The sequence below is a fragment of the Mustela nivalis genome, assembly GCF_964662115.1.
Source record: "Mustela nivalis genome assembly, chromosome: 7".
Classification (NCBI taxonomy): Eukaryota; Metazoa; Chordata; class Mammalia; order Carnivora; family Mustelidae; genus Mustela; species Mustela nivalis.
Window position 1 is genome coordinate 13,748,895 of NC_139026.1, and position 16,960 is coordinate 13,765,854.

At 47.4% G+C, this 16,960-nt stretch overlaps 1 protein-coding gene across 3 annotated transcripts in view; it reads left to right on the forward strand.

Annotated features, from left to right (window-relative positions):
• Window positions 1-16,960, forward strand: part of SYN3 (synapsin III) — a 453,379-nt gene that overhangs the window by 415,126 nt on the left and 21,293 nt on the right. For all 3 annotated transcript variants that reach the window (XM_082740547.1, XM_082740548.1, XM_082740549.1), the window contains exons 8-9: window positions 8,380-8,522; window positions 13,559-13,633. In XM_082740547.1, the coding sequence (XP_082596673.1) occupies window positions 8,380-8,522; window positions 13,559-13,633 (218 nt within the window). The remainder of the gene's footprint in view (window positions 1-8,379; window positions 8,523-13,558; window positions 13,634-16,960) is intronic.

Below are 16,960 nucleotides of genomic sequence, written 5' to 3' on the forward strand. Positions count from 1 at the left end.
TTTGTTACACATCAGTGTCCTCTATAAGAGGAGCCCAGGAGATGTCACATGGATTTTAACTCCAAGAATGGTTGTGGAGCACCTGAGTGTCTCAGTTGGTTAAGTGTCTGACTCTTGATTTTAGCTCTAGTCATGATTTCAGTGTTGTGAGATTGAGCCCTGCATCAGGCTCCATGCTCATCAGGGAGTTTACTCAAGATTCTCTCTCTCTTCCCCTCCCTCTGCCCCTCTTCTTCATCATGCCCATGTTCTCTCTCTCTCTCTCTCTTTCTCTCTCTCTCTCTCTTAAAAAAAAAAAAAAAGAATGAATGAATGGATGGATGATTGTAATTCTCTTAGGCACCTGGTTGCATTTCCTCTTAGGGAGACTGAATTATGTTACTGACTCCTGCAATGAACACAACCAAATGGGGTCACACCCCTAATCAGATATTACCAAATGGGCTTTTAACCTCATTTGAAGAACAGTTTTACATTCTCACTCTTATTTGTCTTTCTTTTTTTAGCCCTGCCTTTTTTTTAACACTTTATTATGGAAATTTTCAAATATACACAAGAGAAGAAAAGAACAGTAAAGTGTATCCCCAACTACCAATCACCCAACTTCAACCATTATTCCCTGATGGTCAGTTTTGTTCTACATACTCCTCCACACTTCTTCTCAAAAGCCATTGGATACTTTTTCATTTTTTTAAGTTAAAATATTATTCTCATTTTATAAAATTGATCCTTCTAAAGTGTACAGTTCAGTAACTTTGAAGCATATTCGCAAGGTGAAGCCAACACCATTACATAATTCCAAGATATGTTTATCATCCCACACCCAGCAGAAGTCATCCCCCATTCTCCGTTCACCTCAGCTCCTGGCAACCCCTCATCTCCTTTCTGTCTCTATGGATCACCAGATTATTTTAAAGCAAATCTCAGATATCACATAATTTCACCTATAAATATTTCAGTATGTATTTGCAATACATAAGGTCTCCTTTTCTTTCCTTTAACACAGACAAATACCAGTAGGATACAAAAAAATTAATAATAAGTCTTTAATATCATCTAATACATATTCAGTGTTCCATAGTTTCCTGTTAATTGGTTCATTCTCATTGTATCCAAACAAGGCCTTCACACCTAACATGGTTGGTATAATGTGAGTCTCTTTTGATCTACAACAGTTCCTTTTCCTGTGGTTGGTTGGTTTGTCACTTATTTGTTAGAAGGGGGAAAAGGTCATTTCCCTGTAGAATTATCTACAGTCTGAATATAGCTGATTACAGATGAATGGTGTTCTCTTAACTGCCTATACATTGTATAAACTGATGGCTGAATATAGAGACTTGCTGTGACTCAGGTTCTGGGTTTTGGCAATACTTTCCAGTTGGTAGTGGATGTTTTCCTTGCACATCTGTAGACATAGTCATGTCTGCCTGTCTTTTGGGATTTAAGACCTGTGATGGGCGCCTGGGTGGCTCAGTTGGTTAAGCAACTGCCTTCAGCTCAGGTCATGATCCCAGAGTCCCAGGATCAAGTCCCGCATCAGGTTCCCAGCTCCATGGGGAATCTGCTTCTCCCCCTGACCTTCTCTTCTCTCATTCTCTCTCTCATGCTCTCTTTCAAATAAACAAAATCTTAAAAAAAAAAAAAAAAAAAAAAAAAAGACTGACCTGTGAATTCAGGTACTGTCTGCCTGGTCCGCACATTTGGAAGTTCTCCATCAGCCTTTCCCAGAGGTCTTACATGGATCACTGTTGCCTAGACCCATTATTGCATTAAGGAGGTAGTTGCAGAAGGATGATGTCCTTGTTCTCTTACTCCTTCTGCATTAATGAGCTGCAGTTGATCTAAAAAGAACTCTTCATCAATTTGGGTGCTTATACAGGAGATAGATATTGTAGCTACAGGATAAATAATTGTGTAAATAACTGTGTAAGAAGTGTTTATTGGTGGTTCAGTGTCAACAAAGAATCACAACGCTTATTTAAGAGAACCAGCTTTTACTGAGTACCTACTGGGTGCCAAACACCATGCTAAGTAGATACTTTTACATTCACTATAATTTCATTTAAAAATCATAATAATCTGGGGTGCCTGTGGCTCAGTCAGTTAAGCATCCAACTCTTGATTTTGGCTCAGGTCCTGATCTCCGGGTGGTGAGACTGAGCCCCGCTCCATGCTCAGCAGGCAGTCTGATTGAGATTCTCTCTCTTCCTCCCCCTCTGCCCCTCCCCCTCACTCACTTGTGCGCATGCTCTCTCTCCCTCTAAAATACATACATACATATGTATATACATAAAATCTTCTTTAAAGATCATAATAACCCTACAAGGCAGTTGTTATCTCATGTAACAGATAAGAAAACTAGAACTTAGAGAAGTGCCTTAAATCAGGTCAAACAGCTGGAATTAGATATAGCACAGGGGCACCAATATCATGATTGACATAGAGCTGAGTGGGGTAGTTAACGGGTTAGGTGACAGAGTCAATATTGGAAGGTGAAGGGACAGATGAAAACATGAGAGTTTTAATATTTACAGGGGGAAATGTAAAGTCCTGCTCTGGGACTGGACGCACTCAGGTCCACGCACAGAGAGACGTGAATTATCAGGATCTTATGTTTCCAAATGACCTGAAGATATTAGCTTCAAGCGAGCTCTATATGGATCTTAGAAAAACTACCATTGTATTAAGCCAAGTTAATAGGGGCAAGTAATGAAGCGGCTCAAAGCTCCATTTGGATTAAAATCATAAATCTCTTTTTCCCTATTGCATCCCCAGGCTCCAGCATAGTCTCTGGAAAAACAGTCAGTAATTACCTGAATATAATGGACACTCAGTACATACCTGGCAACACTTAGCTATATTTATTCAATCATTAGCCAAATCTGTCGGTTGCTTGTTGCTCCTTGAATGCTGTTTTCAGTGCTTGAAATCCCACAGAGGTCTTGAAGAGCCTCCATTCTAATAGAATGGTAAGGAAGAGAGATGACAAACAAATAAATAGATAATGGTGTGAAGTGGGATGGGGGGAGTGCTGTGAAGAAAAATTAAGCGGGGTACAGTGGATAAGGAGTGCTGGGTGGGAGGTGGTGTGGCACAGCTATGGGTCAGGAAAGACTGCTCTGAGCAGAGACCTGAATGAAGGGAGGATACAGGCCACGCAGGCAACAAATGGCAAGTGCAAAGGCTCTGGGGCAGGAGCCTGACTGATGTACATCTGCCAGATGTATTGCATGTAGAGGGAGGTGACAGTCTTCTCCAGTCTCAGCTGGTGAAACCACATCTGTAGTTGGGTGTGATTCCGGACACCACATAGTTTAGGAGATTGTCAAATGAGAGCATTTCAAGGTAGTAGAGGGTCTGGAACCTGCTTGTGTTAGGGTGGGTTAAAGAAGAGAATAACTTAGGCATACCTGGCTGTCCCTCCTCAAGGGTGTGAAGAGTAGACACAAGGCTGAGGGCTGAGAATTCCCTTTCATGATCAATAACTGGGACCATTCATTCATTCTGGGTGTTATGTACAACAGAAGCTCCCCAAGGGGAAATTAACTTTCTTGCCCAGTAGTGAGCCCCCTGTTCTCAGAGGTGTTTAAGCAAATGCAGACAATCTACCAAAGAAGAAGAGGACTCCCCCATCACAGGCTGGGATAGGAGACCTCTGAGGTGAATCCCATCAAGGAGATTCAGGGTTCTCTCCCTTTCTGCCCTCTCTGTCTCCATGCCCACCACCTGGCCCCCCTCAGGACGAACCACACCCATGCACACAAACACACAAGAGCAGGTAGAACAGCGTAGGGTACAGGGAGAGAAGACAAGCATGGCAGAGAAAGAGGGAAAGAAGAGGCAGGGAAGGGAGAGGAGAGGGAGGCAGAGACATGGGAGGGAGAATTCAGAGTCAGGGAGTCTGTGGTGACCCCACTGCAGGTCCCCAGAGCAGCAAATGGGTAATCTTAAATCACAGTTCATTTAGGGCTTCCTGTTTTCAGCTTGTCTCTGTGAACATTTGGAGGGTTTTCCAGCTAGTAAATAAAGCAGAGTGCCAAGACTCCCTCTCCAGGCCAGCAGCCACTTCATCCCTGTGGCTGCCCGGCCTCAGTGCCCCCTGACCCCGGCCTATCCTTTTGCCTCAGGACCATGCCAGAGTCCCCTCAAGGACCCACTACACCCTGCCCCAGGCCCCCTGCCCACTTCCCCACAGTTTCTTATTTGATCGGGTTCTCACAATGGAAAGAAACCTCCAAGAGCATAGAACCCAGTCCAAGCAGTTACAGAAAAATTCACCTTGTGAAAAGACCAGTTTTGGGGACACATATTTTCTTTGCCTTTTTCCTAACTCCCATATTCTTCTTCCCACTTCCCTGCCCCCTCCCATGTTACGAGTGGATCTTTATCCAGTCTTCTTAAATTCAATCCAGCAAACACATTGGATGCATCTGTGACAGACACCTGTGTTATGACTTGTGGGGGAGACTCATTGTCTGTGCTTGAGAAGCTGACCATCTAATGGGAGGAAGACATCAGCGGAGCTACGCTTTACAGGGCCCAGAGATGCACAGTTTGAAGGCCCTCTGGAAGGAAAAGAACTTAAAATTGCCAGGGACAGGGGCGCCTGGGTGGCTCAGTGGGTTAAGCCGCTGCCTTCGGCTCAGGTCATGATCTCAGGGTCCTGGGATCGAGTCCCGCATCAGGCTCTCTGCTCCGCAGGGAGCCTGCTTCCTTCTCTCTCTCTCTGCCTGCCTCTCAGTGTACTTGTAATTTCTCTCTGTCAAATAAATAAATAAAATCTTAAAAAAAAAATTGCCAGGGACATAAGCCAGGGCTTGTCCTGGGGTTTTAGAAGAGTCCATATACAAGAAACCAGGATTATATCCTCACTAGAGGAGAGGGCAAGGTGAGCACCGCAATCCCAAACCACCCAGAAAAGGTGCACAAGGAGAGGCTGGGCTGACCACTAATTAGTTAACTAAATATTTCATTAAACCCCTATGTTTACACTGTCTCTCTTTGCTCTCTTTTGTCTTTCCTGTGAAGAGATGAATGCATGCGTGATGCATTCAACAAATACTTAGGGCTCCTATAATAACTGGGACAAAGTTCAGCTGGGTTACAAAAGACCTAAGGTGGCTTAAATAAGCCCGGACTTTCTCTCACACACAATGGTCTGGGTGAAAGCAGCCCAGGGCTCACATGGAACTTCCTTGGTTTTAAGGGCCCAGCCTCCTTCCATGTTGTTGATCATGCATACCTGGCGTGTTGCTCCTCAGCCACAATGTCAACTCCAACTAGCAGGAAGAGCAAAAATCCTTCCCTTTAATAGTAAGCCTGGAAGTTCGGACTCCATTTCTGCTTGCAGAAGCCGAAAACATGATCACATGGTCACACACAGGGGCCTGGGAGCTAGGGAAGTATGACATTTACTCTGTGGGAGGTCGTGTGCCCCCAGATCAGGGTGCTTTATGACCATAGAAGAGAATGGACGTTGTGGGCAGCTCAAAGTGTCCAAGACATCTGGCCATGTATGCTATGCTGTCTAGGAAGAAGTTCTGGTCCTTTCCAGAGCCACCCAGGGACAAAACTGAATTAGACAAGCTGTCCTTGCAAGCTTCCCCCACACGACCACCCTTTCTTTCATTGTGGTGACTCTCTCTCTCCACAAGACCCCAAATGTTGGCTGAAGATGGAATGCTCTGATCATTAGAGGGAAAGTTGGAGGAAGGGGAGGTGATAAAGTGAAGAAGTTGGCAGGAAAAAAGAGAACCAGACGAGAGTGATAGTGTAGAAACCAAGTTTCAAAAAGCTCAGCAATTTCAGTTGTTACGGAATGCCAAACAGGATGCCGCGCAAAGGAACGCTATCAGATTTGCCAGTGAGGAGATGACAGGTGACATTTGCCAAATCAGTTTCAGTGGAGTAGTGGGGAGCGACATTTGAAGATGGTGGGTTTGGGGATGAGTGGGAAATGAGGAGATAGAGAGAGCATGGAGTACCTGGGGTACTGAAAAGCAGGAACAATTTGAGGAGAATGGAGGACCCATAATCATGTTGACCCAAAATATAAAGGATCAACAGAGAGCAAAAGACAAAAAATACAAGGCTGAAATATAGTTTGAATGGTTTAACAAGAACCAAATAACAGTGACTTAAACAAGATTAAAGTCCATTTCTTTCTCATGTAAGAGTCTGAACATGCACAGTCAAGGGTAGATTGGGGACTCCATGGTGTTGGGAATCCAGGTTCCATTGACCTTATTACTCAGCCATCCTCAGCATGTGGCTTCCATCCTGTGGTCTGAGATTCCAGCCAAGGAAGAGGGAAAAGAGACTGACTGGGAAGATTCCCTTTGTGGTAAAGGCACCACCCTGAGGTTGCTCATAGCGCATCCACTCTCGTGTTCACTGACCAGATTCCAAGACTTGGCTACGTCTATCTAGGAGGGAGACTGGAAAAATCCATCTTTAGCTGAGAGACTAGATGCCCCGATAAAACTTAAGGGTCCTATTCCTGAAGGAGGAGGGGGCAGTGAGCAGTCAGTCTTAGAAGACCTAGAACAAAGGGCAGGTTCAGCCATGAGTGGGAGGAGGCACACCGCCATCTAGAAGAAGGAGCGGGAAAGCTGGTGAGCTTAGAAAGGGATGGCAAATAGGGAACTCTTGCTTGGTCACTTTTATTTGTTCCGCAAAGTAGGACTCGGCATCATCGCTGAGAGGCTGGGACTCTGAGAGAGCCAAGAAGAGATAAGGTGTGCTAAGCCTCACTCCCCATCATTGTTTCCCATGTGTTAGGGTGGAACAGCAGGCGTGCACTTGTAAGATACCCTGAAGATGGTTTGGAGAACAGCTGTGCTCTTGGAGTCCTGAGCTTCCTTCCCAGCTCTGTGCTTAGCTGCCCTATGGCCTTGGACGAGGCAAGAAATATGTTTCTGCATCAGTTAAATGACCATAATAATGCCCACACTGCCCACCTCACAATCCTGTTTTGCATCCCATGAGAGAGCTGTGAAGCTTCTTTGGAAGTTGTGAGGTTGGGTGTGTGCAACTTCCTGCGGGGATGGGGTGGTCAGGGCACTGGTGAGGCTCTAAGAGAGACAGGAGAGGATGAGGAGGGACTTTAAGGACCAGACAGCCTCCCACACAAGCTCCTCAGCACCGGCCAACCCCCCCCCCACACACACACAGGGGATCTGGGCTCTGCCCACCTCTGGTCCAGCATCAGACTCCTCTGCTATCCAGGTGAGGGTAAAGGGGAGGGGGCAGCACTCCCAGTGGGCCACAGCAGCTGGCAGTCAACTTTTCTGTCTTGAGGTCATGGTCACAGAACTTTGGCCTCATCCCCTGCATTTATTTGGCCTTGGAACTTCTCCTGGGACCTCTCCTTGACCCCAAAGCACCACTTCATGTTCTTGGCCTCAACCCAGTAAACAGTGTGAGTTTCTCCCCCAGGCCTTGGGTTGAATACAACCAGCCTTGCCCATCACATATGCATAGGTGCACATGCACACACACACTGCTTGTACACACAAGCACCACATACAACACACCACATATATAACATATAACACACCTATGCCACACACATGGACTCCCCATCACACACATTTCCCCCCACAAACTGCACATACATATAACCTACATCCACATACCCAACACGTACACACTACACACACATTTATATATACTCCTTTTTTTCCAACTGTCCCCAGGCCCGTGTCACATTCAACCTACCTTACAGCCCACCATGCAAATACTTGTAGGATTTTTTTTTTTGTAATTCAGCTAGCCAACATATAGTACATCATTAGTTTTCGATGTAGTGTTCAATGATTCATTAGTTGCGTATAACCCCCAGTGATGAAGGATTTTTCTAAAACACAAATTAGGCTCCTTTCTTGTTTAAACTCCTCCACTTCCTCCAGTGGTTTTCCAGAGCCCGCAGGCTGAAATTCTAATCCCTTACTAAAGCAATTGAGGTCCCCCAAGGTATGTTCCCTGACAACCCACCTCAGCCATTCATCATCCTCCAGCCCCATCAGCCAGTCTGAACCACTTGTGTATTCCCCATCCCTGTATGGCTCCTCTGCCCTCTGCTTTGCCGGTCCCATCTACCCTCCATAGAAACGCCCTGGCTGAAAATTATACGTATTCTTTCAACCCCAGTTCAGAGCTCACCTGTTCTGTAAAGATTCTTTTGACAACTCCAGTGGAATGTTCCCTTCCTCATCTACCGGTATGTAGTGGAATAACTTGTTTCTTATGTCTGTCTCTCCTGCTAGGCAGGTGACTTTCTCAAAGTCACTAAACACACAAAACACTGGGTCCTGGCATTGGGTAGGTGCTCCATGAATGCTGGCAGGCTGGCACTCACCCCATGATCCTCCCAAACAGATCAAAGTAGAAAACCAGCATGACTACCAGGACATCACCAGCATGGTGGCTATGGCCAAAACCTACGCCACCACTGAGGCCTTCATTGACTCCAAGTATGACATCCGCATCCAGAAAATCGGATCCAACTACAAAGCTTACATGTGAGTCTTTGGGCAGGGGCTGGGTTGCTGGGAGGGAGGGAGGAGGACATAGGAGGAACAGAGATTACAGATGCTGGTCCAGCCCTGTCTCCTCCACTGCAGGATAGAGACCCTTCAGCAGCTCATTATTCTCCCTTTATGTCCACTTACTGCCCTTCTTTTCTGGTCAGTATGGCTAAGTCCTGATGCTTTCTCAACCTTATCATGGGGTAGAACTCTGTCTACACAAAGAGAGCTGCTTCTCCCAGAAGAAGAAAGCTACTTGGCATGTTTGAGGGGGACTTCAAGTATCTATGAGATGTATATCATAAGAGAGCAGACTGAAAGAGAAACTTGGGGACAAGTCAAGGAGGGCCTTGAATGCTTTGCTGAGGGTTTTAGGTTCTGTTCCATTTTCTTCTGAGCAGAGAAGTGGTATGATCTGGCCTGCATTTATAAAAAGCTGTCTCTGGGGCCATGGGCTGCAGAGAAGTTTCCCTGGGCCTAGTAAGACCAATCAGGAGAGGACATCAGATTTCTCTGGCTGCAAGCAACAGAAACCACACCTGACTACTTTGATGGAGTTTGGAAAGGGAATTTATTAGAAAGCCACGAATGATCAGAAACCCTAAAAACAAACAAAACCACTCAACTGTCAATTTCAGAAGTATTACAATTCAAGGCAGCTGCAGGAATCTGCGTGGCCTGAGCAACAGACAATTTTCATGGCACCCCCATTGGAAAGTGCATCTGCCTGAGTCATTTTCAGTGCTTAACTCAAGGTTGTGATTCCGTGGAAACAGTGCTGATTAATCCAACTTGGATCACGGGCTTACCGATTAGAGAAGGGCAGAAGACCAGTATGGAGAGTCCCACCAAGATGATACACAATCTGGGCGGGGTCAGTCCCCAGTGGGAGTAGAGGTGCTGTGACAAAGGGAAGGGGAATGAATGCCAGAAATTCAACACACATTCAGCCCAGAGGTGGTTCTGGCAGAGGATGACTCATGCTCAAGTTACTGCGGTCATGAGAATGAGACTTCTTGAAAAGGTGGGAGGTCTTATCTGCTTTAAGTCCTCTCTGTGTCTCATTTTGGAATGTTATTGTTGGTTCTCCTTGAAATGACAAGACCTCAGAGAGCTAATCAGTGCCTAGTTGCCAACCGTTCCTGGAGCCCTGGCCGTGTGCACAGCTCCCCATCCGAGGTCTGCCAGGGCAGGCTGGGGACCTTTGGAAATCTCTCTGCAGGCTTTTGCACTCTGGAGCTTTTGCTCTAGGTCGGGGTCAGCAAACCACTACCCACCAGCTAAAATCCAGCTCCTACCTGTTTCTGTAAATAAAGTTGTATTGACCACAGCCAGACACATCTATTCGTGCATTATCTCAGGTTGCTTCTGCACTACCTGGATTGCCTAGATTGGGCCTCAGCAGACTTTTTCCATAAAGGGCCACATGGCCCTTTTAGGCTTAGTGGGTCCCACAATCTTCACTGCAGCTACTCCACTCTGCCATTGCCTGGGGAGCCGGAGAAGAGGCAGACCCTTTCCTTGAAGTTGAAAGGCAGACTTTCTTTAGACTTACCTCTAAGGAAAGATTCCCAGGAAAGGGACAGAGCCAGTTCTCAAGGAAGACTTCTGCCCTATCTTGCCAGTTACTCACTGCCACCCATGAACAAGGCCAGACCTGTCACTGCTCTCAGATGCCCTCGGGGTGATAAGGTCGGCTCTTCCCTGCCCCCTCTGGGTTGGGGAACATTCCAGTGTAGCAGTCCAGTGCATTCCTGAGATCTCCACCATCCGTCATGATATCATTTCCCTCCTCTCCTCATTGTTCACGTTTCCACTTGACATTGACGACACCTTGTCCCAGTTTCTCTTCTTGAAGATTAGCTCATTGCTGCATTCTTTATGCTAAGCCTTTGTGCCCTGGCAGCTCCAGCTTGTCATTAGTTATGGCTTTTCCTGGACCCTGGGTTGGCCCCTGTCCGAGGGAGGGGAGGTTCATGTCAGACCTCAGTGTAGAGCATCCTCTCTGCCCATTCAAACTCCTTTCTGGCCCACTTCCTGCCCTGCACTCAGACCTCTGTGCTGTTGCTACTGGGAGGTCATTGTGACTCGGGCCTCAGCGGATGGAGCTTGGAAATTCATAGATGTACCTTAACCCATGCGTGCACACATATCTGTAATTATTTCTATATATTTCCAGCTCTATCTAGAGCTAAAGAGGGTTCATATTGATGTCTCCGACTTTCCTCTAGTACCACATGATTCATTTCGGCCTTCCCAGATTGCTTATCTATAACTTCCCACTCTAACAGGGAAAATCCTGGCTCTTACCAGCCGCCATCCATTTACTTCAGTTCAGTCCCAGTCCAAGTGCAGAACCATGAATGAAGTGGAGCCCCGTGGGAAAGAGCTTTACCCACTCCAGGGCGGTGCTCAGGTACAGCTCCCCTCCACTCTCTTCCAAGATTATTTGGGTACACACCTTAGCACCCACGCCCACCCTCTTCAGCAAGGAGGTCGACATCATGCATTTGCAATATAGGTCGACTCTTCTGGCACAGTCCACATACTGTCCTACATTCTAGCAGCTGCATCACATTTCAGCCAAGTGAGTCTTTTTCCCCAGCCTGTGATGGGCTCTGCCATAAAGAGTCATGGTTAAGAGCATGGAGTTTCTCAGATACAAATTGGTGGTTTCTGCCACTCAGTAGAAATGGTAATAATGGTAGTATCTGTCTCATTAGTTTCTATGAGACTGAATGTGCCAGTGTTCATGGAACCCTTAGACCCATGTCTCAGAGAGAGAATGCGCCCATCGAATAGCAACTCTCGCTATTACTGTTTTCTTGGCAGGAGAGCAATCTGGCTTGTGTTCCTGCTGCTTCTGGCATTGCGATGCCTTCTTTTCTTGTCTCCACTGACTGATAAATAATTGGACTAAGACATTTGTAGGACTATTTCTTTTAGTCCACATTATATATAAGGATGGAGATCATTCCCATTTTACCAATGGAAAAAATAAGGACTCACAGATGGTGTCCATAGTTATACAGCCAGAAAATGCTGGAACCAAGATTCAACCTTGCATCTGTCTGACTCAAGTCAGTTCTTCCCTTCTCTTGCCGCCATGCAGATCCCACTATATCAATGTTACCACCCTTCCAGGCACATTCAGTGGTTACTTTCTGGGGGTCATGTTGATTGACTCTGGTTTCTCCTTTGCTTTCTCCAAGATCTTCACTACTCGGGTATGCTGCTAACCTTACTGTGTCTCTACTCCAGTCCACAATTCCAGGTAGTGAGCAGCCTTAGGATGGGTTACCAAGACAAACCTAATACCCAGGACACAGAGTGGCCCAGTGAGTGTTTGCTGAATTGAATTGAGTTGAGTTGGGCTGAACTGAAAGGACATAACTCTTATCAATGTCACTGCACCCCTTGACAATTCTAGCCCTTGCTGGCCATCAGCAATTCTCAGCATCTTTTGTCTTCAGATATACCTTCTTTTCTGTTTTAGAAGGATATATTTGTGTGGTAATTCCTCCTCCCGCTTTACCCTTTAATCTCAAGCACATGCCTTCCCTTGGCCATGAAACAAAAAGCTTTACCTGCACCACTCTGCTTATACTCATTCAGTCTTAGCTGAGTCCAAATATACCACCGGAGATTATTTGTCTTGATTTTCCCCAGTATACACAGTCCCTTACCCAGGAGTTATTTACTGGGTACCTTCTACATACGAGGTCCCTCTGGACACTGGGGGGACAAGGGATGAGTCAGACACGTTGCCTGCCCTTGGAGAAGACTGGACACTAAAGCGGTCATTCCAAGTGAGATTAGCGAGACTAAACATTGGTTTAGGGGCATCTACTCTTGTTGGGGGAATGGGCTGTTGGGAAGTCACATCTCATATGAAATGCGAAGGATGGGCAGGCAAAGATGGAGACGAAGACTGGATTGGGCAAAGGGAAGTCTTGACCTAGGAAAAAGCCCTGGCATTGGAGCACCGCAAAGGAGGTTGGTGTTGCTAGAGCAGAAAAGACATAGGAACAGAAGGGGTGTTGAGGCCAGAAGGCCTTCCTTCCTTTCACCATGAAAAAGTGTCCTCTTCTCTCCATGGATCATTTTTCCTACATTTTGGAGTCCTCAAGAAACTCCAGAATCACTAATGGCTCTACTGCCCTAGGTTTCCTTTTCAAAAATAAGAGGCCAAGATTTGAAAGATTTCATCTGATGGCACAGACATTTTTAAATTTAATCTTTAGAAGCACGTGCACCTGAATGTTTATAGCAGCAATGTCCGTAATAGCCAAATTATGGAAGGAGCCGGGATGTCCATTGACAGATGAATGCATAAGGAAGATGTGGTATATGTACACAATGGAATACTACTCAGCCATCAGAAAGGATGAATACCTACCATTTACATCGACATGGATGGGGACTGGAGGGTATTATGCTGAGCAAAATAAGTCAATCAGAGAAAGACAATTATCATATGGTTTCACTCATATGTGGAATGTAAGGAACAGCACAGAGGACCACAGGGAAAGGGAGGAAAAATAGAATGGAAAGAAATCAGAGAGGGGAAACAAACCATGAGAGACTCCTAACTCTAGGAAACAAACTGAGGGCTGCTGGAAGGGAGGTGGATGGGGGGATGGGTAACTGCTTGACAAGCATTAAGGAGGGCGCATGATGTGATGAGAACTGCGTATTATATGCAACTGATGAATCATTGAATTCTACATCTGAAACTAAGGATGTTACTATATGTTGGCTAATTGAATTTAAATGAAAAAGTAATAATCTTTGGACTTCAAAGGTGGCCTAGAAAAAGATACATAAGATCCAACAAGTCAATATGACAATCAGCCTAAAGGAAAATAAAAACAGGCAAATAAAGCTGGGGGCAAGATGTGTTCCTACCAACACATGCCAGAATGTGAGCCAGATATTTGAATTGGAGCCTCCTAACAGCCAAAGCAAAGAAGAAAAGCAGAGCAGTGACAGAGGTCCTAATGCCCTTGGTGTTAATTTTTCTGATACAGGAGAACCTCCATCTCTGGAAACTGGAAGGCCAACACAGGCTCTGCCATGCTGGAGCAGGTGGCCATGACAGAGAGGTAAGAGACAGAGGAGGTGTAATAGGGCACAGCAGCAGCCCCAGCAGGAGGTGGGGGAGGGATACAAGAGACCCATAAGGAATGCCACCTCACTCTTTGGCCAGGGCCTCACTACCCACAGAGCACTTTCCTAGACAGGGCAGCCATTTATTGCACCACCCCCTACAGTGTAGATGGTATTATAATCCCACCTTACAGGTGGCAGAAGCAAATTCAGAGAGGGAAAGTGACTCGCCTGGGGTCACAGAACTGAGCAATGACAGAGCTGAGAGTAGATCCTTGATGTCTTAACTCCAGGTCCTGGGGTCTTTTCCAGCCCTGCACAGCTACTGCAGAGAGAGCAGGGAGTTCTCCCCAGTCCCCTCTGTGTTCTGACAGGTACACGAAAACCAACCTTATTAGGGCACCAGGGCCCTGGAATGTCCATTCTTCTCACCAGGGCCCTGGAATGTCCATTCCTCTCTCAGATTTCTTTTTTCAGCTCAGTGTCAGGAGGAAGAGGTTATTTCCACTGAATCATGAATATAATATGTGCACTTTGTCTGAAGGTCCCTTAGGTCTTTCTGTCTTTAAGCACTGCTGGGAACTCTCCTCACCTGAAGGAGGGCCAGTCACCTGCTTCCGGGGCCAGCAGCATACACACGTTCTTTCCTGCGGGCCCCATGACCTCTGTGTGCAGGCATGCAATGAGAATGGATAGAGTGTGGGCTTTGGGGGCAGAAAGATCTGTTGAGTGAGCATTCGTTGAGTGCCTACTGCATGCCATGTTGTGCCATGTACCAAAGGGGTCAAGATGAAAAGATCCAGCCCTTCCCTTCAGAGATTCTGTGTCCACTGCAGGTGTCAGAACACAAATCTCATTGGTCAGAGACAAGAGGGGGGTTGGTTGGCTTGTAGCAATGAAAATGCCAGAGGTACGGCTCTAGGTAAGAGCTTAGGGCTCATCCGCACACTCCTGAGTTCAGCTTTCTTCTGCGTCGGCTTCATTCCTGCCACTGTGTTCATCTGGTAGCTCACAGTGGCTCAGGTTTCCATCCTGACGCTGTCAAGCCCGGCAGGACAAAACTCTTTCCCAGCCACCTCAACCAAAGCCTGGAAGTGAGCCTTCTTTATGGATTGGCCTGCCCTGGGTCACATGACCATCCCTGAGCCAATCACTATGGCCCAGAAGTGGCACCTGAACAGCTGCCTGGTCCCACATCACGTCTCCACCCCTGGAGACTGCTGTGGGACCAGTCACTGGGCCGGCCATGACTGGGAGGGGCAGGGAGGGGGTTGCTTTGACACCACGTGACATCAATATTGTGCAGACTAAAACTACAGAGGTCTACTCCGGGCTCCTCAGCCAACATAGCAGATGGCGTGTGGTATGTGGGGGTGAGAGTGGGCTGTGGGTGCTTGCAGAGGGCGCGCAGGAAAGGGATACCCAACGCAGACTAGGGAGGGATGAGGTCAAGGAAGTCTTCCTGAAGGAAGCAGTGCCGCAGTCGCCTTGTAAAGAATGAGTAGGAGCTGGGAGGCATTCCTTCATTTCCTTGTCCGTCATTTGAGGAACATGAGCTGGGAGCCAGGTGTTGAGGGAAGCACCAGGGAAACGGTGGCAAACAAGACAGACAAGTTGTCTCCCTTCCTGGAACTCATGGCTCACAGGCTCAAAGAAGCTGAAGGCGAGTGAAAGCAAGTGGTCCTGTCCCTTCCAGGCCGGGTTACCTGGAGCAAGTTAACTAATCTCTGTGAACTGCTGCAGTTGTTAATTGGAGGTGATCAGCCAGAGTGCCTGATCGGGAGAGGAAGGTTCAGGAGCTCACCCAGTAGCAGTCATCGCAGGGAGGGGCTGCCTTTCCTTCCCATCAGCCCCCAGGGGCAGCTGAGGCCCTCACTTTGGGGGCCCACGTATGCCCTCTGGCCTCGGGGAGGGGTGTGCTCATGGCCCAAATCATCTGGTTGGAGGCAGTCACTTCCTTCTCCCACTGAGCATCCACAGGACATCATGGTCCTTTTCCCCATGGCCTTTCCAGAACGTGAGCCCAGCCTTCTGAGATGCCTGATGAGATGCTCACAAATGGCCCCAACAGACCACCATATCCCCAGCTCTGCCCAGTTCCCGGCCATGTGGGCCTGCAAGAGCCTACATCAAGCCCGGGTCCACTTGGGCCTAGGACTCACTTTCCCTTCTGTAGATCATGGGCAGTACTCCCAAAGGCTGGGTCAGAGCTCCCCAATCCCACCTCCATGGGGGAAATCTCTGGGGGCCCATCAACAGACTCTGGCTCCTCTTTCCACCTGGCCTGTTTGCCAAGTAGCCTGACTCCTCAGCAAAACCAGCAGTGTGGCTTGGTCGGTGCTGGTCCCACCCAGCTGGAGGGGAGCGTGGACCCATGGTCTCCAGTCTCTTCCACACTGCCCCACCCATAAAGCCCCTTCCTTGGCCCAGGGAAGGGGGGGTCTGTGCCCCATGGGGTGCAACTGGTAGGTATTCTGGGAATTCATCGTTGGAAAACAGCCTCTTAGAAACCAGTTTTCTCTGGGTCTTGGTCCAGACTTCCATCTTTCATGGAGAAGAAACCTGATTTAGGAAGGTGTCTCAGGGCACCAGTCTCCTTAAACTGAAAGTGCCTCACCTGTCAGCCACTACAGCCAAATATGGGGACCCTGGTCAGAGAGCCCCGGGGCACTTAGAGTTCTGAGGACCAAAGGTCATCCTCAATGGTGGCTGCCAAAGGAATCCAATGAGAAGCTTTAAAAGCATGGAGAGAGTGCTCTAACATAGGGCAGGGCCCACAGAGCTAAATGTTTACTCTGCGTGTATTTGCTCGACTCTCCTGGTGATGCTGATGCACAATGAGAATAATACCTAGGCCTTCCCATTTCTCAGATAAGGAAACTGAGGCTTCAAAAGGAAGACGCTTACCCAAAATTATTGAGGAAATGACTAGCAAGCCTTCAGGTCACTGGTCTGCCCTGCTGAGAGAGAACAGGCTGCATTGTGTCCCGACTGGGAGGAAGGGTGTCTGGCTTGGATTGTGGAATCAGACAGAATCTAGGTTTGGAAGCCAGCATGTGACTGACTAAGCTTCCTGAGCCTCATTGTCCCCTCAGAAAGATGGGTTCAACCTTCCTGACAGAGTTATGGTGGGGGTTAGAGAATGGTCAGCCCGCACAGACAGCCTGCCTGGTACCTATCAGGAGGTGAAAAGGTGTGAGTTTTCATCCTTCCTTTTCTTTCTGTAATCTCACATGCTCCTTGCTACAGCTGAATGAAAGAACTGAGCAAAGAGCCCGGAGATCTGTGTAATCCTGGCTCTATGACCATCCTGCTGTGTGACC